Source organism: Ranitomeya variabilis, chromosome 3 (assembly GCF_051348905.1).
Source record: "Ranitomeya variabilis isolate aRanVar5 chromosome 3, aRanVar5.hap1, whole genome shotgun sequence".
Taxonomy (NCBI): Eukaryota; Metazoa; Chordata; class Amphibia; order Anura; family Dendrobatidae; genus Ranitomeya; species Ranitomeya variabilis.
Window position 1 is genome coordinate 48,394,920 of NC_135234.1, and position 27,452 is coordinate 48,422,371.

Sequence of the window (27,452 nt, forward strand, 5' to 3'; positions counted from 1 at the left end):
TCAAACTGCCTTAAAAAAGTACTTATAGTTCACCAAAATCAATAGTTCCTGCATGTAATGAAAACAAGGGGAGCTTCAAAATCCAAGTGACTCAAATGGCCACATCTACTGGACAGGCAGGTCTCTTGATGACTGCTAATGGAGAAGACCTACAGAAATCTTTAGTGTACAAAAAATTTGCTACAGACTGCTTTTAAGAGTAAGAACAAACTGTATTGGTCTCCTTTACAGCTAGTATATTTAAGGGGTTCCCAATATACCCCACAGATGTACTTAAAAAGTTTCATATGCAAACAGGGAAATGTTTAAGAACTGTTTACTTGTGTTATATTTCTGTAATATTTAAATTTGTTTGGATTATCTGAAACATTTAAAATGTGACAAATATGTAAAAGAACAGGAAATTAGGAAGGGGCGAATACTTTTTCACACCATTGTATTCCCCTATCCCTGCTTCCCATACTGTCCTTCTCTCCCCATACCATACTGTCTTCTTACACACTCACCCATGCTCCCCATACAGTCTCATTGCACATTGTAATTTCCATACATGCAGTCATGTGGAAACTTGACGTGCGCAGCTTCATTTAATGCAGATGCATTGAGTGGGGCCTCTCACATATCTAGTCAAAATATATTCAGAAATATGCAAATTGCATACTTGCTGTCACATGATCACGGCTCCTGGCATCCACACGGGAGAATCATCACAGTTGGCTGTGTGTGCTGTGAGAATTCACAAGTCTGCAGTCACATAGAGCGACTTAAAACTTGTAGTGTAAGGCCGGACAACCCGTTTGAGTAGTCATCTTGTGACTGCTGTGTAGTTTCAGAGAAAAATATAGTTTTAAAGCCACCAGGTACCGAACCTCATGGAGGACTATTCAAAAAGGTGACTTCTCCCCTCTTGTTTCCCTAGAGTGACAGTATGTTTTTCTCTGAAACACCTCAGCGTTTCAGACTTAAACATACCTGGCTGAAACAATGCAGGCACAGTTAGATACACACTGGATTGTATGTATGAGGTGCCACATTCCCTTTAAGGGCTATTTTCACCATAATTACCAACTAAAAGATAGGTAATAACGTATGGATCTTGAGAATAGGGCACTTAAGGTGTACCTTTCATTTCAAGTAACCATTGTGTATTTATCCAGAACAGCCCAATTTCTGGCCATTAGACGACTTGTAGCTAATAGTTATGGTGTATTGGGATTGCAATGTTTTGCATTTCTCCTTCTCCCTTCTCTCTAGAGTTATATAGGTTATGTAACCTGATACCTCACTGAAATTATATGCTGACTTATTTTGACCAAAATTGGATTCAAGCTGCTTTTTTTTTTAGTGAATGATGTGTTCTGTGGCAGGAGAAGGGGAAGAAGTGACTCATAAGTGGGGATAGAAGCACATTTTTCAGAAAATATATCTTGTAAAGTTTCATTTATTCGCTTATATTATTGATTTATGCAAATTTGTTGAAACAACAGGGACCATTTAAATGCCATATTTTTTCCCCGTGGCACTGCTAGAGATATATGAATACATCAGAGTGGTACAAAATATTGTAATAATAAGTAGAACTGTATATATATACATATATATATATATATATATATATATATATATATATATATATAATTAAACATGTTTTCAAAGGGGAGAATAAAAACATAGAAAGAACATTTATTTTTATCATAAAATTAGCAACGTTAAAGTAATTTAAGTGAAAGAAAAACATTTATTTTGATGGCAATTGTGTAATAATAAAGGGAAAAAAACGCCTCCTGCCACAAGAATATGAGTTTACAGTATTCAGTATGGTAAGCGTAAAGCATATCCGTGGCTGATACACTTGTGGGTGTCACTGTTTATATACAGTTACTGAATGCAAGTTCATGCTCCAACTTTAAAATGATTTTTGCTGGATTATTCATAGGATTGATCTCTTGATGTACACAGCCTGTTGGGATGGTATAAAATCCGCTTGAAGTGCGAATGAAAAGAGCAGCAGGGTGCAGTGAATTGATGTTCTCTTCACAAGGCATAATGCACGACTGGCAGGGTTAATTTTTCGGAACTGTCTTCCAATAAACAGAATGTGTTGTATGTGATTAAGAATATTTATATAAACAAATAAGTAAATTATCACAAAAGTCTAGATGCCTCCAAATTCTTAACCCTGCTGTTCTATTCATTTCCACTATACACTTGTACTGCTCCGGTCATTTTTGACCGGACCTATTAAAATGCTGTTTTAGCTACTTAAACATTTTTTTTGAATACCTGCTGCATTATTATACTGAATGTGAACATGGTTGGTCATTATGAAAAAAGAAAACTTAACCCCTTCATGACCCAGCCTATTTTGGCCTCAATGACCTTGCCGTTTTTTGCAATTCTGACCAGTGTCCCTTTATGAGGTAATAACTCAGGAACGCTTCAACGGATCCTAGCGATTCTGAGATTGTTTTTTCGTGACATATTGGGCTTCATGTTAGTGGTAAATTTAGGTCGATAATTTCTGAGTTTATTTGTGAAAAAAACAGAAATTTGGCAAAAATTTTGAAAATTTCGCAATTTTCACATTTTGAATTTTTATTTTGTTAAACCAGAGAGTTATGTGACACAAGATAGTTAAAAAATAACGTTTCCCACATGTCTACTTTACATCAGCACAATTTTGGAAACAAATTTTTTTTTTGCTAGGAAGTTATAAGGGTTAAAATTTGACCAGTGATTTCTCATTTTTACAACAAAATTTACAAAACCATTTTTTTTAGGGACCACCTCACATTTGAAGTCATTTTGAGGGTTCTATATGGCTGAAAATACCCAAAAGTGACACCATTCTAAAAACTGCACCCCTCAAGGTGCTCAAAACAGCATTCAAGAAGTTTATTAACCCTTCAGGTGTTTCACAGCAGCAGAAGCAACATGGAAGTAAAAAATGAACATTTAACTTTTTAGTCACAAAAATGATCTTTTAGCAACAATTTTTTCATTTTCCCAAGGGTAAAAGGAGAAACTGGACCACGGATGTTGTTGTACAATTTGTCTTGAGTACGCTGATACCTCATATGTGGGGGTAAACCACTGTTTGGGCGCACGGCAGGGCTCGGAAGGGAAGGAGCGCCATTTGACTTTTTCAATGAAAAATTGGCTCCAATCTTTAGCGGACACCATGTCACGTTTGGAGAGCCCCCGTGTGCCTAAACATTGGAGCTCCCCCACAAGTGACCCCATTTTGGAAACTAGACCCCCCAAGGAACTTATCTAGATGCATAGTGAGCACTTTAAACTCCCAGGTGCTTCACAAATTGATCCGCAAAAATGAAAAAGTACTTTTTTTTTTCACAAAAAAATTATTTTAGCCTCAATTTTTTCATTTTCACCTGGGCAACAGGATAAAATGGATCCTAAATTTTGTTGGGCAATTTCTCCTGAGTACACCGATACCTCACATGTGGGGGTAAACCACTGTTTGGGCACATGGTAAGGCTCGGAAGGGAAGGAGCGCCATTTGACTTTTTGAGTGAAAAATTATCTCCATCGTTAGCGGACACCATGTTGCGTTTGGAATGCCCCTGTGTGCCTAAACATTGGAGATCCTCCACAAGTGACCCTGTTTTGGAAACTAGACCCCCCAAGGAACTTATCTAGAGGCATAGTGAGCACTTTAAACCCCCAGGTGCTTCACAAATTGATCCGCAAAAATGAAAAAGTACTTTTTTTTCACACAAAATTTATTTTAGCCTCAATTCTTTCATTTTCACATGGGCAACAGGATAAAATGGATCCTAAAATTTGTTGGGCAATTTCTCCTGAGTACGCCGATACCTCATATGTGGGGGTAAACCACTGTTTGGGTGCACGGCAAGGCTCGGAAGGGGAGGCGTGCCATTTGACTTTTTGAATGGAAAATTAGCTCCAATCGTTAGCGGACACCATGTCGCGTTTGGAGAGCCCCTGTGTGCCTAAACATTAGAGATCCCCTACAAGTGACCCCATTTTGGAAACTAGACCCCCCAAGGAACTTATCTAGATGCATAGTGAGCACTTATAACCCCCAGGTGCTTCACAGAAGTTTATAACGCAGAGCCGTGAAAATAAAAAATAATTTTTCTTTTCTCAAAAATGATTTTTTAGCCCACAATTTTTAATTTTCCCAAGGGTAACAGGAGAAATTGGACCGCAAATGTTGTTGTCCAGTTTCTCCTTAGTACGCTGATACCCCATATGTGGGGGTAAACCACTGTTTTGGCACACGTCGGGGTTCGGAAGGGAAGTAGTGACGTTTTGAAATGCAGACTTTGATGGAATGCTCTGCGGGCGTCAGGTTGCTTTTGCAGAGCCCCTGATGTGCCTAAACAGTAGGAACTCCCCACAAGTGACTCCATTTTGGAAACTAGACCCCCAATGGAACTTATCTAGATGTGTGGTGAGCACTTTGAACCCCCAAGTGCTTCACAGAAGTTTATAACGCAGAGCCGTGAAAATAATAAATGTGTTCCCTTTCCTCAAAAATATTTTTTTAGCCCAGAATTTTTTATTTTTGCAAGAGCAACAGGAGAAATTGGACCCAAAAGTTGTTGTCCAGTTTCTCCTGAGTATGCTGATACCCCATATGTGGGGGTAAACCACTGTTTGGGCACATGTCGGGGCTCGGAAGGGAAGTAGTGACGTTTTGAAATGCAGACTTTGATGGAATGGTCTGCGGGCATCATGTTACGTTTGCAGAGCCCCTGATATGCCTAAACAGTAGAAACCCCCCACAAGTGACCCCATTTTGGAAACTAGACCCCCCAAGGAACTTATCTAGATGTGTGGTGAGCACGTTCAACCCCCAAGTGCTTCACAGAAGTTTACAACGCAGAGCCGTGAAAATAAAAAATCATTTTTCTTTCCTCAAAAAAGATGTTTTAGCAAGCAATTTTTTATTTTCACAAGGGTAACAGGAGAAATTGGACCCCAATATTTGTTGCTCAGTTTGTTGTGAGTACGCTGATACCCCATATGTGGGGGTAAACCACTGTTTGGGCACACGTCAGGGCTCGGAAGGGAAGTAGTGACATTTGAAATGCAGACTTTGATGGAATGGTCTGCGGGCATCACGTTGCATTTGCAGAGCCCCTGATGTGCCTAAACAGTAGAAACACCCCACAAGTGACCCCATTTTGGAAACTAGACCCCCGAAGGAACTTATCTAGATGTGTGGTGAGCACTTTCAACCCCCAAGTGCTTCACAGAAGTTTATAACGCAGAGCCGTGAAAATAAAAAATAATTGTTCTTTCCTCAAAAATTATGTTTTAGCAAGTATTTTTTTATTTTTGCAAGGGTAACAGGAGAAATTGGACCCCAACAGTTGTTGCCCAGTTTGTCCTGAGTACGCTGGTACCCCAAATGTGGGGGTAAACCACTGTTTGGGCGCACGTCGGGGCTTGGAAGGGAGGGAGCACCATTTGACTTTTTGAACGCAAGATTGGCTGGAATCAATGGTGGCGCCATGTTGCGTTTGGAGACCCCTGATGTGCCTAAATAGTGGAAACCCCTCAATTCTAACTTCAACACTAACCCCAACACACCCCTAATCCTAATCCCAACTGTAGCCATAACCCTAATCACAACCCTAACCCCAACACACCCCTAACCACAACCCTAACCGCAACACACCCGTAACCCTATTTCCAACCCTAATCCTAACCCTAATCCCAACCCTAACCACAACTGTAACCCCAACGCACCCCTAACCCTATCCGTAACCCTAACCACAAGCCTAATCTTAAACCCATTTCCAACCCTAGCCCTAATTCCAACCCTAACTCTAATTCCAACCCTAACCCTTAGGCTATGTGCCCACGTTGTGGATTCGTGTGAGATTTTTCCACACGATTTTTGAAAAATCTGCAGGTAAAAGGCACTGCGTTTTACCTGCGGATTTACAGCAGATTTCCAGTGTTTTTTTTTTTCGGATTTCACCTGCGGATTCCTATTGAGGAACAGGTGTAAAACGCTGCGGAATCCGCACAAAGAATTGACATGCTGCGGAAAATACAACGCAGCGTTTCTGCACGGAATTTTCCGCACCATGGGCACAGCGGATTTGGTTTTCCATAGGTGTACATGGTACTGTAAACCTGATGGAAAACTGCTACGAATTCGCAGCGGCAATCCTCTGCGGATCCGCGGCCAATCCGCTGCGGATCCGCAGCCAAATCCGCACTGAGTGCACATGCCATAACCCTAACCCTAACCCTACCCGTAACCCTAACCCTACCCCTAACCCTAACCCTACCCCTAGTTCTAACCCTAGTTCTAACCCTAACCCTAGTGGAAAAAGAAAAAAAAATATTTTCTTTATTTTATTATTGGCCCTACCTATGGGGGTGATAAAGGGGGGGTTTATTTATTATTTTTTTTATTTTGATCGCTGTGATAGAACCTACCACAGCGATCAAAATGTACTTTGTAATGAATCTGCCGGCCGGCAGATTCGGCGGGCGCACTGAGCATGCGCCCGCCATTTTGGAAGATGGCGGCGCCCATGGAGGAGGCGGACGGGCACCGGGAGCCTTGGTAAGTATAAGGGGGGGAGATCGGGGCACGGGGGGGCGTCGGAGCACGTGAGGGGTGACATAGGAGCACAGGGGGAGCCTGCAGGAGGACGGGGGAGCGGAGCACAGGATGGAGGGGACTACGGGACAGATCGGTGGCTTGGGGGGGCGATCGGTGGGGTGGGGGGGGTCACTTCAGAATTTCCAGCCATGGCCGATGATATTGCAGCATCGGCCATGGCTGGATTGTAATATTTCACCAGTTTTTTAGGTGAAATATTACAAATCGCTCTGATTGGCAGTTTCACTTTCAACAGCCAATCAGAGCAATCGTAGCCATGGGGGGGTGAAGCCACCCCCCCCTGGGCTGAAGTACCACTCCCCCTCTCCCTGCAGATCGGGTGAAATCGGAGTTAACCCTTTCACCTGCTCTGCAGCGACGCGATCTTTCCATGACGCCACATAGGCGTCATGGGTCGGATTGGCACGGGTTTTCAGAACGCCTACGTGGCGTCATGGGTCGGGAAGGGGTTAAAAAACTAAATTTTTTTTATTTATTTTGTGTTTATAAAGGTTACAAGGGCTTATTGAATTCTGCACAGAAATTACAAATTTGAGCTTAGCTAACTAACTATAACAACTACGACTACTATAATAACTATAACTAACTGTAACTATAACTAAAATTAACTATAGTATAAAATTTAACTGCATGCAAATATTTTGAAAAAATAGTATAGTAAATAGTAAAAATAATAAAAAAAAAAACACTGTTGTGTCTTGAGTGAAATAAAACATGGAACCTCTTTTGCTGAGAATACCTTGTTGAAACTCAGGCTTGTTTTTTTCAACAAAGGAGTCTGATATATCCTGGACCTCTATATGCCTCCCTTCCCCACCCCTGTGTTTTTACTATATGCTTTGTGTACTTATAGTCCTGCCAATAAAGCTCATTTGCATTTGAATTTGAAATGGCTGGCTGAACTGCTTACTTACTGATAAGATAAGAGACACCAGACACCACCCCCTGGACTCCAACACCACAAGGTCTGCTTTGCACAGAGAACTAGCACAAGGAAAATAAAAAAGCAGGGTAAATAACATACAGAGAAAAAAAATTGCACAGAACTGTACTGAAAGCCAATGCGTTTGGTTTGTACTGAAAGCATGTGCAAATCTGCACCTAAAGCAACTGTTTACTTCATAAACAATAGTAGATGCAATAAGTAGTCTCAAAAGAAATTATAACTCATTTGTTTTACTCAAAAAATGGCTGAAATAGCACAAAATGCTATTCGGTCATTTTTAACCGGGAACAGTATAAGTGTAAAAAAAAATGTGGCGCAAAAACTAAACCAAAAAAAAAAAAAAGGTACCCTCAGAAAGAACCCCTCTAATTAGGAAAATATAAGTAACCATAAGTTTCAGAAAATGCATAATGAATTTTTAAAAAAATATCAAAGTTCAAAAATGGTCATTTTTGACTGAACAGAACAGCAGGGTTATTAAATTGACTGTGATATTCTTTGTCATTTTAGCAAAATAATATATTTTAGAAAAGAAGATTATAATAGAAAAATGAGAAAGTCTGACTTCTGGCTTGGGATACGTTACATAACGTACTTGAGGAATGCAAAACCAACGGTTCCATTATATATTTATAATGCTTGAATCAAGCTAGAGTAAGAAAAGAGCTGAAACTAGAGCAGGACGGCTCAAAGGATTATAACTTATCTTGAATTCTCTTTCAGCGGGTCTTAAGAGGCCCATTGTTGTGTTCCATTAGTGGACTGTGGTAAATAGAAGTCTTAAAGCTGAGTCACACATAACGATATAGTTAATGATATCGTTGCAACGTCATGCTTTTGGTGACGTAGCAGCGATCCCGCTAACGATCTCGTTATGTGTGATAGCGACCAACGATCAGGCCCCTGCTGGGAGATCGTTGGTCGATGGGAATGATCAGGACCTTTTTTTGGTCGCTGATCACCCGCTGTCATCGCTGGATCGGCGTGTGTGATGCCGATCCAGCAATGTGTTCACTTGTAACCAGGGTAAATATCGGGTTACTAAGCACAGGGCCGCACTTAGTAACCCGATATTTACCCTGGTTACCATTGTAAAAGTAAAAAAAGAACAGTACATACTCACATTCTGATGTCTGTCACGTCCCCCGGCGTCCACAGGGTTAAAACTGCTTTCGGCAAGAGTGCTGCTAATATGCACGCGCTGCTGCCGAGAGCTTCCCTGACTGACACATTCAGTGCACGCTGGTGGATGCCAGCGGAGGACGTGACAGACATCAGAATGTGAGTATGTAGTTTTTTGGGTTTTTTTTACTTTTACAATGGTAACCAGGGTAAATATCGGGTTACTAAGCGCGGCCCTGCACTTAGTAACCCGATGTTTACCCTGGTTACCCGGGTGCTGCAGGGGGACTTCGGCATTGTTGAAGACAGTTTCAACGATGCCGAAGTCATTCCCCTGATCGTTGGTCGCTGGAGAGAGCTGTCTGTGTGACAGCTCCCCAGCGACCACACAACGACTTACCAACGACCACGGACAGGTCGTATCGCTGGTCGTGATCGTTGGTAAGTCGTTTAGTGTAACGGCACCTTAAGGTCGGCGTCAGATGTAAAGTATTGAGAATTGTTGGTACAGGAAATATCTGCCACAATATACTACAGGATAAAACATTCAAACCAATTTCAATAGTCAATGGCTTTTCAATAAAGTATAAATCAATAGCAGAAGCGATTTTAAGAAACATATTCGACACATGATATCAATAACGTTTTGTCAAAGCCAAAGATCAACAAGTATAAAAAACTGAGCAGCTTAATTGAAAACATGATATATCAAAGAAAGAGAAAAAATGCAGAATCAACAACACGATAGAAACACATGTAACAAAAATTCACTCAAATATGCAATTAAGAGATATGCAAGTAGGTGGAGAAATGCTGCACAAAATCGGAAACATCAAATACTCACTGTAGTCTTAGGCTATATCAAACAGCATTTTTTTGATGACAGCTATGGATGCCCCTAACTGAAGGACTTCCTTAGTGGTATGAGTCAAGCAGCGGGTGACTTATCTGATAAATAGTTGCTATTTTTTGTATTTTTTTAATATTTCCCAATTGTAGTGCCAATTTTGCACAATGCCGGTAAAGGCATTTTTTTTACAGTTTTTGTTTGTAACTTTAATATTTTTTACCTGTCCTATAGAATTCCAAGTAAGTAAGGAATTTTAATGTCTAGCCCATTTCTTTGAGACCTTTTTTTCTTTTTAGATTGACTTATTTATTTCATCAATTGACATAACAAATGTTATAAAAAAGTGTCCACTCAAAACTTCAAGAAGATCCTTAGTCATTCCAGAAACCTAAACACAGGAACTTGAAACTGCAAATCAAAAATGTAATTTTCAAGCGTAATTGCTGAAGCAAAGCTTTCTCTGGCTGGATGAAATATTCTGTTTTAGTCAAGGAGCCTCTTGGGTTTGATAATGGAGAATAAAACACATCAAAATGGGCACCAAGAAAGCAAAGTATTTAAAAAAAATAAATAAAATTATATCGACTCTAAAGGATAATTTATGTTTACGCATCAGAGGTTTTAAAACAAATCCAAATTTTCTTCTTATGGCGAACAACAGGCAGAAACATCTGGTTGACTTAGATAAATTGGATCCTTGAGAATTTCAGGAACTGTAACGAGAGGAAGAATTATGCAAGCAAGTTTGTGGAGAATTGATATGTTTTTTATCAGTCAACTAAACATTTTTCTGAGCCTGACTAGAGGGATGGTGGGGACCTGATTGTAAATAAATAAAATGTAGAATCATGTTCATAGTCTGCGCAGGACTCTCATCACAAAAGCTTGCATGATGTTCTTGCATTCTGCTTCAGTGTTCTGACTTCTGACAGATTGAAAGGGAATCTGTCAGCAGGATTTCACCCTCCAAACAATATGTGCATGTAGCTCTTTCATAGACGAGTCCAGCAATACCTTTACATTGCCAGTCCACTCCTCTGTTACTGAAAAATCTGCATTTAAGTTATATGCAAATGAGGCTGAAGGACTATGATAGATCTGAAGCCTCTGTCACACCAGCTTTATTTCCCAGTCAGTGCCGACCCTTTCTGCTTGACTGATATCTCCTTTGCCTGAAGTCACATTTCATAGAGGCTAGTTTAGGTCAGTGAAGCATGAAGAGGTGGTGCTGGGTGGGAATAGAGCTGGAGTGACAGAGAACTCAGATCTACTAAAGCTCTTCAGCCTCATTTGCATATCAATTCAAACACTGATTTTACAGTAATTGTGGACCGGACAGGCCATGCAAAAATGTTGTTGGACTTGTCTTTGAAAAAGCTACAGTAGATGTATATATAAATATATTGAGAGGTGAAATCCTGATAACAGATTCCCTTTATAGCAGTTACCAGATGACAGGTCCCACTTGGGACCCAACAATAATCACATATATTCCCCCAATAAAAATGTAGCTGGTATTAAAATGACAGGGCAACTATATAATTCATAACCAGACCAGTCTCATCATATGGATAGCACCCCTCTTTCCTAAGGTGCCCACACAAATTTTATGTCTTAAGGACCAGGCAATTTTTCACTTTTGCCTTCCAGCGTTTCTTTCCCTTTTTCCAACAGCAATACTATATTTTTTTCAAATTTTTCTCTCAGCATAGCCATTTTAAGGTTTGCTTATCTTTCAGGATGAGTTGTAGTTTCGAATGAAATAATTTATTTTACCATATAATATACTGAAAAATAAGAAAAATAAGATAAATTGATTAAAAAAAAAATGAAATTTCACAATTTTTTTTTTTTTTTTTGGGGGGGTTCCTTTTTACACTATTCAGTGTATACTAAAAACTACCTAGCAAATTGTCTATTTTGGTGAGTACAATTAAGACTGTACCAAAAGTATATTATTATTATTATTATTATTAGGATTATTATTATTACTTAAATTCAACATTTAAAAAAAATAAAACATTGTGTCCGCATATATTGTCCCTATTTTCTGAGAACTTAAACTTTTTTTTATTTTACTGTTAATACACTTGTGTATTGGTTTGTTTTCTTCCATGGCATATTGGCATTTTTATTGATACTATTTAGGTCTACTGATCACATATCGCTTTTTATTACAGTTTTAAGAGAGTAGTGGAAACCAAAAACAGTATTTTTTTTTCTCTGTATGGCAACTACTATCTTGGTTAATAAAACATATATTTTGATATCTTTGACTTTTATGGATTCAGAGATAGCAAATATTTTTATTTTATCTTATTTTTTTAAATGAGAGATTTAATTTATATATATATATATATATGTATATATATCTATATATATATATATATATATATATATATATATATATATATATATATATATTTATATTTTAAAGTATTTTTATGTTATTTTTTTAGTCTCCTTAGGAGATTTGAATCTTCAAACCTTTTATCATCTTTCCTAAATACTGCACTACTACTGCTTTGAGGAATGTAGTGTGTCCTATGATGCCCATGTCACGACTGGGCTTCTTAGCAGGGTAAACATGGTAATAATGAGGACCTTCGTTAGATATCTGGCTGACATGGTAACCCATTGGCACATTGAGATTGCTTCGTATGAAGCCAAAGCGAGTCGGAGCTTACATGCACCAGTGATTGTATCATTTGAATGATGCTGTCTGTGAATGACAGCGACATCTGCATGATTAAACGGCATTGATCAAAGCTAGCTGCAGATGCTGATGTTAGAGGCAAATGCCCTCTGTATACTAGTTGGTGTCTGGTGCGGGCTCAGCTATTGAGGCTGCTCCATAAAACTGGAGCTAAGAGCGGACATACAGTTAATTCCATCTGTGCCGCAGGGATGGAAATGGTGACAAAACACTTATTTGACTGGCAGAAATTTTGTTCCACCCCTTTCTCCTCTTACAAATATACACTAGTTCTTGATGGGGAGAGGGGAATAAGTCCTTTCTAGAAACCATCCATCCTTATTCTAACATTACCTGATAGAGCAGGGTAAGAATTGTAAGATGCATAGAAATATGTTAGGTAATAAAAAAGCACAATAGGGTCTTATTTGGAGGAAAGGGGGTTCCATCTATAATGTCCATATGGCCTCATGATTGTGAGCAACTGATTTTTGTGATGTCAAATGTATTATTTTGAGATATTGGTCGGATTTAATATCCATATTTTTTTTTTACAAATGCTCAATGTTCAACTTTATCTCCAGTATCTGAGCAATAAAAATACATAGCTCACAATTACCACTGAGCCCCATCGAATGTTATACTGTATATATAGCTATATATCAGAGTTGTAGAGCTGGGTAATCTGTGCTGGAAACTTTTGAGACATTTCATTCCCTTAGCTCTTTCTGTAAAAAACTTGCAGATTTTCCACTGACAAATCTGGACTGAACATTTACAGTGTATTCTCTAGATGTGAACTTACTCTTATAGATATATTGTAGACAACACAATTTATTTCATCAGCACATAGATTTCAACAAGTAGACACCCATAAAATACCATCCAAAGATGTCTCCCTCTATTCCAATGGCATGCTCTTGTTTAACTCATTGGAACATAGCATGGAAAATTCTTTCTGATATCTCCAGGAAACTTTGGGCTTCTATGTTTCAAATATACTAAAGTCAATGCAAGTACTTATTCCATTTCTGATTTTTTTACCTTTTGTATGAAATTTAGCTCATTAATTTCTCATACTTTTAGGCTACTATATCTCAACCCCACTCGGACCTGGATTTGGCCAACGAATTAGGCTTGTTAGCCTTCCTTTGGTGTCATCATCACCATTAGATCCCCTATGCCTCAGTTTCTGGTAAGTGGGAAACTTACATAAAATAAATGATGTGTCTATCGATAACCACAAAATCACATTCTGCTTGGTAAAGGGTCTTAATTACCAATATGTTAAAGGTTAACTAGTTTGCTCAAGCATAGGAAGAAAATCAATTTTGTTAAATTATAGAAACAAATAATTAGCCCTCCTAAGATGCATGTTGTTTTTCCGTATTCAGGCCTCACGAGTAGAAATTATGTAACCTTCGGCACTGGGGATATGGTACCCGATAAGTATAAATTATTTCAGAAATTCTTTTATGTCCAAAAACAAAACTGATCTCATGAAAATTAAAAAAGAAATCAAAGTTAGAGTATAGAGACTTAGGCTGCCGTCACACTAGCAGTATTTGGTCAGTATTTTACATCAGTATTTGTAAGGCAAAACCAGGAGTGGAACAATTAGAGGAAAAGTATAACAGAAACATATGCACCACTTCTATATTTATCACCCTCTCCTGGTTTTGGCTTGCAAATACTGATGTAAAATACTGACCAAATACTGAGCGTGTGACGGCAGCCTTAAACTGTAGCTGTAATATGAATCCCAGAGAAGTGAAGGGACCCTGTTTTGTTATTTTGAACTTATATTTTGGAGATACACCCTCCAAAAGGCTGGAGCACGGGGATGAGCCAGACCTCATAAATGCATAGGATTCTACCAGATCTGTTTTCCACGTTCTTCTTGCTACTGAGCGGTAAGAACAGATGCTGGACTCTTGTCTACGTAGGGACTACATTTTTAACAAGAAAATACCCCAGGGGATTTTGAAAGAACAAGGAATGGAAAATAAACATCAAGACCAAGATTCGTCAAAGCTTTTATGCCAGAATTCTAGCAGGAAAAGGTTCTAAAAGTTGTAAAACTTTGACGGAGCTGTGCTAAAATTGTTCGACTTATGGAGTTCTCCAGTTCTGCAGAGGTGGGTGTAGCTGGGGCCGGATAGGAGGATGGCAACTCCCACTCGTCAAATTCATGACAAGCAGCGATGTTTCTCAAGACCTAAATTACAGCCCAGTCCCTAGAGAAGGATTTGTGGAGAGATGCTATTGTCGAGCTCGCGCCCAGACTGGTTGGCGCGGGCGTGCGGGGGAGTGGCCCCACTGGACCACAGACCAAACCTCCCTGGAAGGGGCGTAACTAAGTAGCTTCCTAGGTGTTCGCTGGAGCCTCTGATGGTGAGGTCAGACTTGTGCAATAGGAAGCTACCAGGTACCACTCCAGGGTGGAGTCTGGTCGTGGCTGCTGATCCCACCGGGGAACGGAACATAGACAAGCAAGCGGGCACGGCTGGCACATAGGCAGGCAGACGGGTACAACAGGAACACTGTCAGGCAGGCGGGCACGGCTGGCTCTCTGGTAGGCAGGCGGGCATGGCTGGCTCTCTGGCAGGACTGGTGGACAAGACTGGTACACTGGAAGAACCGGTAGGGACCGGTCTGCAGGCAGGTATGTAGAACGGGTAAGAACCTGTTCAGACACGAGGACCTAGGAATAAGTAGATAAAGACCGCAAGAGCGGATGCAGAGTGAAAGCACAGGAGCTAGAGCCAAGAACAGAAATGCAGGAGGCGGAGCCAAGAGCAGGAGGTGGAGCCAAGTGCAAAACCGCAGGAGGCGGAGCCAAGAGCTGGAGGCGGAGCCAAGTGCAAACCCGCAGGAGGCGGAGCCAAGAGCTGGAGGTGGAGCCAAGTGCAGACAGGCAGGAGGCGGAGCCACGAGCTGGAGGCGGAGCCAAGTGCAGACAGGCAGGAGGCGGAGCCAAGAGCTGGAGGCGGAGCCAAGTGCAGGAGAAGTAGAACCGCAAAGAGCGGAGCCAGGTGGAACCGCAAGGAGCGGAGCCAGGTAGAACCGCAAGGAGCGGAGCCAGGTAGAACCGCAAGAGTGCGGAGTGAAAGCAGACTGAGAATACAAGGAAAGGCAACAGGGAAGGAAGCCAAAGACTAGGAGACAGAGATAAGACTAAGTACAGACAAGGCAATGGAACAAGACACAAGGACAAAGACACTGAGACCAGGATATACTGCCTCCTGGTGGGCGGACAACAAGACCAAGGAAATAACACAGAGAATCCTCTGGAGAGGGAGTAACACAGAGAAAGGCCAGGCAAACTCAGAAGCAAGACACTAACTGAGCTAACACATTGCACAGGCCCAGACCACTAGGTGGAGCTGAACTAAATACTGGAGGTCTCCTGGCAATTGGTCAGGAACAGATTGGACAGATGCACCTGATTCCTATAAGAACCAGAGAGTTCAGGCGCCGCCCCTCTATACACAGAACTATGAAGCATGCAGAGAGCAGAGACACAGAACATGGAGCTGGCAAGAAACAGAAACCACATCATGGCCTGGAGCAGTGGGTAAGATAGTGTGAGAAATGCAAGGCCATGCTGTGATGCCAGCAGAGTTGTTACAGCTATATGGAGACACCCGTACCTTCTTGCCTCTATTATTCATTACAAGACATGCACCTTTAAATAAATCATTAACCTTGCATGCCACCTTCATCAAAACCTGCATAAAAAATGCCCTACTTGATAATTCGGGGCCTAAGTCCTCTTATTCCATGTATTCAAATCTGGCACAATTATTGGCAGCCCTTTTTGATCTTAGTTATAGACAATACATTATTTCACTGTAATGGAGAACTATTTATTTTTAAAGGTTTATTTTTAACCTTTTTTTATCAATACAAGATATAAGGAAGAATATTACAACTCTCTGTACCACAGTAGACAACTTCACAGATGTAACGCAAGATAAAGAACTTTTTTTAGCTAGACTTTTACCTTTCTATAAGTTTGCGGATATTTCTGGTCCCATTTAGCTTCCACTCTGTATGTTGAGTTCCTTTCCTTGTTCTTTAGCTTTCTTCTTTATTTAATTATCATTTTTTTCTGTTTTTCAATCCCAGGTACCACATGTATGGTGTCAATGTATACCGCCTATCTGTTTTTATTATACTTACAAACAATACCGAGCAAGTTATTTTTTCTAAAGAAGGAAATTATGGCCCAAATTGGAATTTTGGACAGATTACATTAAATGAAACTTCTGAACTGGCTGTGAGTAAATATTTTTCTTTTTCCTTCATTTTGTAGAAATAATTTGGGCTTAGAGGGAACCTGTCATGTGAAGAAATGTTATTAAACTGCAGATATGGAGTTAATTTGCAGGTGAATACAGTTTTGAACCTGCCCGGTGCCGGCACTTAAACACCCATTTCTGGGAAGTAATGAACTTTATTACTCCTGTCAGTCATGGGGGCGACACAGGCACAAAGGCAGTCACCGCTCTGTGTATAGAGAGTGGCGGCTATAGCCGTGCACCGGCACTGACAGCCAACCCTAATGCTAATATTCGAAAAACATTCTAACTAATTAAGAACTAATCTTTGGCTTTCTACATATAAGTCCGTATAGGGAGATAATTCTTAATCACAATGATCTGATCTGTAATAGATATAAGAAAACTTTCCACCAATTAACACTGGCAAACACTTATATACAGGACATGACTCACTAATTCATATTAGGTTTCACGATGTAACACGAGCCAAGGGGCTTAGCAGATGGCGCAACCCACTAACAATGGGATGGAAATGGGGAAAGGAAGGCCCTACTGATAGGGAAGTGGGGAATGGTCACCACCTGTGCTCAAACCTGAGCCTTTCTCTGCACTCCCCTAACACCCTAACCGAGGCCTTACCCCTGCCGCCATCACGAACCTCATCCCTCGCTGTCACCTAATACTGCCCTGGCTAGTGCACTGGCCGGAAAGGAGAGCTAGCCTCACCACTGCAGATAATACCACACAGGAGACAGTGACAAACATGAAAGGGATGGGGTAAAAACACACCTTATCTTCAACTTCATCTGCTGCAGTGCACCACACAGCAGAGTAAAGGCACCAGGATCACGAGCTAACAAAACCAGCTGATACACCACAGCAGCCAGCGAGCTCCTTCCTCCAGGCTTGGTCACTGTAGATTGCTCTATCACCGACAGTCAGAGGTTGCCTCAGGTGACCATTTAAAGGATGATGGGAGTGGTCACCTCCCACATCAGCTGATCTAGCTACACTGCAGTTACAGCTCATTGCCAGTGCGGGGAAACTGATATTAACCCCCGCTGGTCCTGAAAGGAAAAAGCTATTTTTAAAACAGAGTGAAACCAGAGCTGCCATAAATCCAAACATGGATCGTGACATTAGGCTGCTTGGCCTGTTGCTAACTTACAATGGCCTTAAAAAGTTTCCTTTCAATTTTTTGCCCACCTGAACAGAACATGTGCACTTGTGCTTACAATTATATTTTATTCAGTTTTACTATCACTAGATTACGAGGACATAATATCAGTAGGTTCTATTAGAATATTAGATTATCAGCTCCATTCAGTTGAACAATTGCGAATCTAAAGTACTTGTGGAGGAGGACAATATCATGTTGAACGGTCTGCGCGTGGTAAATGACATGCCTTTTTTGTTCCACAATGTTTTTGTTTTAATGTTCCAACGCATTTTGGCCTGGGACCTGCACTTTTCTCAAGGTAAAAAAATAAGTATCTAAAGTACTTAAGAGTTACAACGGAGTGGTGGTGTTCCCCTCTGCTAGGCAGGGGTCTTACTAGCGAAACAACAGCCAATGTGAGAGAATCGGATGTGATATGCTGATGACACTCGGCTCCTGCACTGCTGCGAGCCAAAGGTCCATGCTCTGTGCTCCGATCTTCTCGTGAGAGGATGACAGCACAGTTGTGAAGGAGACAGATAAAATAATTTCTCCAACTCTTCTGTTGCAGGAGTTAGCGGGAATCGCACTGCACTCGAGTGATATCCGAGTGCAGTGTGATGTTTCACACACACCCATAGACTTAAATGGGTGCGTGCAATCAGAATTCAGCATGCAATCACAGCATGCTGTGATTTTTTTCCTGTCTGATCGCGATCCAATGAGAGCAGGAAAAAAGATGCAATTGAGAAGCGAACCAAAGGATTAAATTGGTACAAATGCAATCTGATTTTTGCATTCTTCTGATTTAATTGGAAGTGGGACGAGCTCTTACTATGCTCACATCCAACCGCTGCTTGAGCTGCCAGGAGCTAATCAGTGGGAGTGTCGGGATTGGCCTACACTGTATGGTAAAAATTGCTTTGAACCGTTCACAACACCCACCGTTCATGTTCACAAAAGCTTTTTCATCACGATGCTTAACAAAAAGTTTAATAATACGAATACAGCTTCGTCAGCGGAGAAATAAAAAATATATATCTCTCGGAATATAATTATGCAAAAACAATAATTTTTCTAAAAAAATGAAAAAATATTTTTATTGTGTAAAAGTGGCAAAACATAAAAAAGTACACATATTTCGTATTACCACGTCCAGAACGACTCATTCTATAAAAAAGAGATATAAATAAGGTAATACTGTAATTGCACTGACCTGACAAAATTAAGCATCTATTCACTTATACCACATGACAAACTGCATAAAAAACATAAATACATAAAAACATAAATATATAACAGTAAATAAAACCAGTTGTTCACCTGCTGTTGATTTGTTCATTCTGCCTCCTAAAGATCGCAAAAGGCTCAGCTGACATCTACCCTGCACTCTACAATGAACGCTTACACCGAGGTTTTCATATAAATCTCTGAAATACGTGATTCAGAAGGAACCTCACGCGTTAGATTCCCTAGATGGAGACACTGTGAACTCTGTCTGGCCTATGATCCAGCCGTGTTCATCTTTGTAAGCGTGCATAAAAGTGCACTCGGCCACAGTTTTGTGCACCTGTGAAAAGAAGGTCAGGCTGAAAAGAGTCCACATCACACAGAGCCCACAGTAACTCTGCTGCCTCATTATAGTGATTGGATCTATCGTGGATTTCATCTGAATCATGTCATTTGGAGATTTAGATAGAAATTCAGATGTAAGTGATCATTTTATGTAAAATGTTCCCATTAAAAGTTTCAACTCAATAAACAACAATAGCAAGTCCTCACTCATGTATGTCATCTGTTAATGGAAATATAGGAGACTTCCATGTTACTGGTAACATAAAAGGTTGGGAAAAGCAAAAAGGCTCCCCCCAAATTAAATCCATTGTATGCTGTGCTTTCAAATCCAAATGTGCTCTTCCATTCTGAGTGTCAGTGTGTCTAAACCAAATGTATCATCCACAGTTGTCAGTGTTATAGCCATGAGAGCTTGCTTAATTTAAGGGTGCTTATCTCCAGAAGCACAAGCTAGGCACCATGTACTGGGCACTACAATACAACATACTGGGAATTGCAATGTGCTGGGGACTACAATGGCAGATTTGCAATTTTCACTCAGCAATATCTAATGTTTCTGGAAAAAAACACAGAGTCAAAATAATCAGTAAACCTGTAGAATTCCCAGAGGGATGTAATTTCCAAAACAGGGTCACTTGGAGAGGATTCTGCTGTTCTGAAACCTATCAACTCTGTATATGGAGTCCACAAACTATTCCAATAAAATCTGTTCTTCAAGAGTTAAATAGCGCTCCGTCCCTCCTGTGTATCACCGTGTGGCTAAGCAGTACTGTACAGATACATATGGGGTATTACCACATTCAACAGAAATTATGAGACAATTTTTTGTGCCATTAATATTGATTTCCCCTTTTGAAAAACTCTCATGGTGCTAGTGGGGATCTCACTGAGGTCACTGCAGTTCAGCCCGGCTGGGAGCAGAGCCTCAGTGATGTCACCACTAGTCACTGACACTGTGCTCACAGCCGTTCAGTCACCGGTGGTTCTCAGCTTGAACAGTCGCATCTTGGCAACGTACAGGTTTGGCGTGGGACAAAACGACAGACAGGTATGGTATATTGTTGTTTTATTATTATTAATATTATTATTATTATTATTGGTTTATTACAGGAGGGCTTCAGTGGAATTGTGCAAGGTTGTAACTATGGTTTAATTGAGGTTATTAAAGGAGTCTGTGTCATTTTTTCAATTAAAGGACTTTATTCTTGGTTTCTGTGTTTTCATACAATGTGACTATGAGGTTAGTAATGGCTTATAGATGCCTCTCCATTACTAACCTCGGTGCTTGATGTCTCCGGACAATACAAAGATGATATCAACCCCCCCATCTATCACCCCACTTGCCACCGCTACAGGGCAAGTGGAAAGAGCCCAGCGAAGTGCCAGAATTGATGCATCTAATAGATGTGTCTTTTCTGGCCATATGCAAGCTGCTATTTTTAGGCTGGGGGAGCAATATCCATGGCCCCTTACCAGCCTGAGAATACCAGCCCCCAGCTCTCTGCTTTAGCAAGGTTGGTTGTCAAAAATGGGGGGGACCCAAGCTGTTTTTTTAAATTATTTATTTAAATAATTAGAAAACATGGCATGGGGACCCCTCTATTCTTGATAACTAGCCTTGCTGAAGCTGACAGCTGAGGGTTGGAATACCCAGCTGTGAGTTTTGCCTGGCTGGTTATCAAAAATAGGGGGGAACCCACGCTGTTTTTTTTTAAATTATTTATTTACAGCACAGGAGCGGCTGATGAATACTCCCATCCGCCGCTCCTGCTCTCACTGTTATTAGTGGCAACATGTGTCGGATGATGGAAGCTGTTGTCCCATCCTACTGACACCAGTGACAGGATGTAAAGTTTACGTCTCTGATCAAAGCTGAGTGCTCACGTTGACTTTTGACATCATGGGAACTGCGGCTCTCTGACCGGCGGTGAGGATTTCAGAAGCAGTGTTTGCCGTGCTGTCATACACCTGACACCGCAACAAACACCCGGTGTTTGGGCAGCCAAACCCGAACAGTAACACGAAGTCCGTGTTCGGTGTCCATGCCCGAACAGTAGGTGTTTCGGTATCAACGCCGAACTTTACTGTTCGGGTTCGCCCATCTCTAGTTGCAAGTCAAATTTATGTATGAGATAGCCAAGATGATTGTCTCTAAAATGATTGCAGTCATTCAAAGTTGTAGGGGCTGGTGAGAAATTGTGCCTGAGAAGTCAAAAGTTCAAAATATTTTTACCCTATGCCTCATTAGTGTAAGTCTACTCTAGTTAATACAGTCTAATTCATTCTGTTGTTGCAGGTTTTAAATTCTCGCAAATCTAATTTCAAATTGTTTAAATTAACTAGATAAAGCAATTTTTTTTAAAATAACCAAATTTCGCATCTCTAACACCATAAAGTTCTGATTTATCATTTTCTAAAGCCTTGATAATTTGCACCAAATGGGATAAAAATCCCAATTCATAAAAGCTTTGATGCCTTAATAATGGTGGAAAAGCTTAGAAAATGTGAAACATAAAATTTTAGTGCAACTTGGAGTTGCACCAAAATATTGAAACCATTTTGTGTTTTCTCACCAGTTTTTCTCAACTCTGCAAAAATGGGCAGTTGGAGTGGGATAGGTGTGCGGCAGGGGTGTGATGCCACAGGTTGTTTAGTTAATGGTGAGCTGTAGTATTTCCTACACAAGAAATCTCACTAAAGTCCCTGACTTTAGTAAGATTTCTAGAGTAGCGCATGGATGTGTATGCAGTTTGTCAGACTTTCCAATTTCATGAAGAGGCATGCACTTCTTCATGAATCAGGAGCATTTGATGCCACCACGAGAAAATCACCTATCTTGATGAGTTGAAGTATCCCCTTTCATAAAAATGATGCTTAAAGACTTCATACAAATTTCTTACCTTCAGTCAAGGTAGTGTAGAAACTGAGCTGAAAAGTAAAACTTACCACACCCTAATCCTGCCCAATGTGACTAGAATGATGTACCTGAGGACAGGTTATATCATTCCAAGTCCTGTCATTAGAGAAGTCAATAAATCAAAGTTCCCTTTAATATGGGTTTAGAGGAAGTTCGTGTAGACTACTGTATTTCTGAAACATAAGCATTGTGCAGACTTTGCCTTTTGTTCCTCAGGTCTACAGATGGTACAATGGTCTTTTAGAAAGCAACATCATGCTGTCCTTCAGGGCATGAAGAATCCAACTCCATTATATTTTAGCCACTTTTATATGAGTGAAGCACAGCTGACATTGCTCTTCTGCCATCTGTACTTGCATTGTGTTTCTAATTACTGACATGGATATCTTAACATAAATTATCTCATTCCTAATCACCAGGTGGCATTCGAGGCCATAAAAAATCCAGGTTTTAGCGACATCGCGTTAGATGACCTCAAGCTATCTGCTGGGAAGTGCAATGAAAGTGGTTTTGTCGAACCAACTCGAGTCCCTACTCCTCCCACTACCACCATTCAGCCATGTAAGTGCAAAAGATTTGGAATTTGACATTATTTTTAATTACATGGAAGTCGCAGAGTGTGTATTTGGAGTAATTATCACGTCTTGTGACAATTCTTGAGCACCGCCATGCATTCGAATCATGTTTTAGTACCAGTCATTTTGACAGATGGAAGTAGTGATTGGTGTGAGGAGGGAAGGAGAATAATTGGCTATGCTGACTGCTAAATTCATCAAACAAATCTGCTATGGTGTATGACTAATGCTACTGAGAGCTGTGTATTTTGCTGTTATATGATTACTGGGAAGAAATGATTCAGTAGTAAGATCTATTTTTTTTTTTTCATCCCCATACCGGATGTCATCTGTCACAAATTTGGCTTTCTACAAAGAAACATATTTTATCAACCTAATGTGCTTTTTCTCTTTTAGATCAGAGGCAATGAATCTCTTTGTTTTTTGTGATGTTCATTTTTTAACTTGTTTTTTTTTCTTCTATTTTTACATTTTTTTAGTCTAATTTATACTAGTCATTCTGTGGAGATTTCCTAACAAACAGGCAATCCCTGCATGTGTTGAGGCTGTCTAACAGCAGCCACAGGGACTCAAACATAACATACTAGCACACCCAAGATACTCCGATACCACCCAAGCATGCTCGGATAACACCTTATCCGAGCACGTTCACCCATCACTAAGCGATAAGCCTTTCCCTTTTTCACACATAAGGAGAGACCTGTTAGTCTAGCTGAGCAGGCATGGTTTGGGCAGCATGAATCGTGACAGGTTCACTTATAGATTATTTTTCTCTAAATAGAAAGTCAGCTTTGTTTCTCCTAATGGAGAGCAAATTTGTAATGATCATGTATTTTAAGAAATTGCACTTAAAGGGAATCAGTCACCAGGTTTTTACCACCCAATTTGAGAGCAGCATGATCTAAAATGACACAAATCACGTACTGGACTGCTTTCTGTAATTTCGATAATATCACCCTTATATCAGTAAGAGATTATAAACAGAGGACAACGGCGCTCCTTCTCTTCTGAGCTCTTCCATGCACCCAAACAGTGGTTCCCCCACATATGGGGTATCAGCTTACTCAGGAAAAATTTCACAACAACTTATGGGGTCCAATTTCTTCGGATACTCTTGGAAAAATACAAAATTGGGGGCTAGAATTTATTTTTGTGGGAAAAAATGATTTTTAATTTTCACAGCTCTACATTATAAACTTTAGTGAAACAATTGGGGGTTAAAAGTGCACACCACACATCTAGATACCTTCCTTAGGTTGTCTAGCTTCCAAAATGGGGTCACTTCTGGGGGTTTCAATGTTTAGGCACATCAGGGGCTCTCCAAACATGACATGGCGTCTGATCTCAATTCCAGCCAATTCTGCTTTGAAATAGTCAAACGGTGCTCCTTCCATTCCGAGCTCTGCCATGCGCCCAAACAGTGGTTTACCCCCACATATGGGGTATCGGAGTACACAGGACAAATTGTACAACAACTTTTAGGGTCCAATTTCTCCTGTTACCCTTGGTAAAATAAAACAAATTGGATCTGAAGTAATTTTTTTGTCAAAAAAGTTAAATGTTCATTGTTTTTAAACATTCCAAAGATTCCTGTGAAGCACCTTAAGGGGTAATAAACTTCTTAAATGTGGTTTTGAGCACCTTGAGGGGTGCAGTTTTTAGAATAGTGTCACTTTTTGGTATTTTCTATCATATAGACCCCTCAAAGTCACTTCAAATGTCATGTGGGCCCTAAAAAATGGTGTTGTAAAAATGAGAAATCGCCGGTCTATTTTTAACCCTTATAACTCCCTAACGAAAAATTCCAAAATTCCAAAATTGTGCTGATGTAAAGTAGACATGTGGAAATGTTACATATAAAGTATTTTGTGTAACATATCTCTGTGATTTAAGGGCATGAAAATTCAAAGTTAGAAAATTGTGAAATTATCAAAATTTTCACCAAATTTCTGTATTATTCACAAATAAACGCAATTAATATCAAAGAAATTTTACAACTATCATGAAGTACAATATGTAAACGTTGCCAGAATCACGAGGATTCGTTGAAGTATTCAAGAGTTATAACCTCATAAAGGGATTGTGGTCAGTAGGGTTGAGCGACTTTCATTTTTTTAAGATCGAGTCTGGTTTTGTGAAACCCGATTTAGTCCAGAGTCGAGTCGAGTGAAGTCGGCCGATTATCGCTAAAAGTCGGGGATCGACCGAAACACGAAACCCAATGCAAGTCAATGGGGAAGCATAGCCGGCAGTGAGTGGAGGCCAGGAAAACACCTACAGTGCACATTTTACTGCCAAAAACATCCATTCTTGTTTTCTGAAGCTTGTCAATCTTAATTAACTTTATAATAATAGTTGGGCACTGGAAATTGGGGGTCATTTGGCAAAAGTTGTGGGGGTAGGGCTGGTTCAAGGTTTTAGTGGGCCCAGGAAACATGGACTACGTGTCATGGCGGTGGAGCAGGGAGAGGTAAGTATTTCAACGTTGCAAGTGCTGTGATCCTGAGCAAGCAGGGGGGGGCCACTCGTTCGCATTGGCACTGGCACAGGGCCCCTCAAAGTACAGCGATGTGTGTTTGCATGGCGGGGGCGCCTCCCACCAGCAGCGACACTTTTGCGTACTCTGAGGGGCCCTGTGCCAGTGACGTCGCCAACGAGTATGCCCCCCCCACCTGATGAAGGAACCTGCACTTTCATCTGCACCTTCCTCTTTGTCCCTGTGTAAGGTGGTATAACATGCGGGAAGGGGAACCTGACTTTCAGCAGGGTCAGATTCTGGCTGTGTAGAGTGCAAGGGGAATGTAGTGGTCTAGGTCAATGTACCAGCAGACTCATGTAGCAGTGGCTGGGCAGTGGACAGGATGAGGAGGAAACAGATATAGGGCCAAAGAATAAAGTAGGCTAAATGCAGTTCAAAATTGGTAACAGGACTAAACAGGTGGCATTGCTTTGTTGAGTGGAGTAGCAAACCCAGGAGCAGCAGACACTGTTTTAAGGGCCCAAACACACTAATAGGCCAAATGCAGTTTAATATCTGCTACTGTAGGCCAAAAGCCAGAAGGTTGAAGCTCAGCTTTATTCAGTTGAGGACAAACACCACGCAGGGGCAGACACCGTTAGTAGGCCGGAACCAAAGTTGAAGGCCAAATGCAGTTTAATATCTGATACTATAGGCCGAAAGCCAGAAGGTTGAAGCTCAGCTTTTTTTAGTTGAGGACAAACACCAGGGAGGAGCAAACAGAGCTATTAGGCCCCATCCAGCAATTAAAAAAAAAAAAAAAAAAAAAAAAAAGAGCCAGAAGGTGGAAACTCAGCTTTGTTCAGTGGAGGACAACACCAGGCAGGGGCAGACACCGTTAGTAGGCCCTAAACATTTTTTTTTTTTTTTAAATCTTAATAAGAGCCAGAAGGTAGAAGCTCAGCTTTGTTCAGTGGAGGACAACACCAGGCAGGGGCAGACACCGTTAGTAGGCCGGAACCACCAATTTTTTTTTAAAAACAGCAGTTAATCAAAGCCAGAAGGTAGAAGCTCAGCTTTATTCAGTTGAGGACAACAGAAGGCAGGGGCAGACACCGTTAGTAGGCCGGAACCACCAATGTGTTTAAAAACTGCAGTTAATCAGAGCCGGAAGGTAGAAGCTCAGCTTTATTCAGTTGAGGACAACACCAGGGAGGGGCAGACACCGTTAGTAGGCCGGAACCACCATTTTTTTTTTAAAAACAGCAGTTAATCAAAGCCAGAAGGTAGAAGCTCAGCTTTATTCAGTTGAGGACAACAGAAGGCAGGGGCAGACACCGTTAGTAGGCCGGAACCACCAATGTGTTTAAAAACAGCAGTTAATCAGAGCCGGAAGGTAGAAGCTCAGCTTTATTCAGTTGAGGACAACAGAAGGCAGGGGCAGACACCGTTAGTAGGCCGGAACCACCAATGTGTTTAAAAACTGCAGTTAATCAGAGCCGGAAGGTAGAAGCTCAGCTTTATTCAGTTGAGGACAACACCAGGCAGGGGCAGACAGACACCTTTAGTAGGCCGGAACAGCCAATTGCATTTTTAAAAATGGTAATTTGGAACAGAAGGTAGAAGCTCAGCTTTATTCAGTTGAGGACAACACCAGGCAGGGGCAGACAGACACCTTTAGTAGGCCGGAACAGCCAATTGCATTTTTAAAAATGGTAATTTGGAACAGAAGGTAGAAGCTCAGCTTTATTCAGTTGAGGACAACACCAGGCAGGGGCAGACAGACACCTTTAGTAGGCCGGAACAGCCAATTGCATTTTTAAAAATGGTAATTTGGAACAGAAGGTAGAAGCTCAGCTTTATTCAGTTGAGGACAACACCAGGCAGGGGCAGACAGACACCTTTAGTAGGCCGGAACAGCCAATTGCATTTTTAAAAATGGTAATTTGGAACAGAAGGTAGAAGCTCAGCTTTATTCAGTTGAGGACAACACCAGGCAGGGGCAGACAGACACCTTTAGTAGGCCGGAACAGCCAATTGCATTTTTAAAAATGGTAATTTGGAACAGAAGGTAGAAGCTCAGCTTTATTCAGTTGAGGACAACACCAGGCAGGGGCAGACAGACACCTTTAGTAGGCCGGAACAGCCAATTGCATTTTTAAAAATGGTAATTTGGAACAGAAGGTAGAAGCTCAGCTTTATTCAGTTGAGGACAACACCAGGCAGGGGCAGACA

At 40.9% G+C, this 27,452-nt stretch overlaps 1 protein-coding gene across 1 annotated transcript in view; it reads left to right on the plus strand.

The window, feature by feature from the left end:
• Positions 1–27,452, plus strand: part of TMPRSS15 (transmembrane serine protease 15) — a 399,115-nt gene that overhangs the window by 162,032 nt on the left and 209,631 nt on the right. Inside the window, exons 11-13 of the mRNA XM_077294014.1 lie at positions 13,334–13,442; positions 16,379–16,529; positions 22,604–22,745. Of these exons, the coding sequence (XP_077150129.1) occupies positions 13,334–13,442; positions 16,379–16,529; positions 22,604–22,745 (402 nt within the window). The remainder of the gene's footprint in view (positions 1–13,333; positions 13,443–16,378; positions 16,530–22,603; positions 22,746–27,452) is intronic.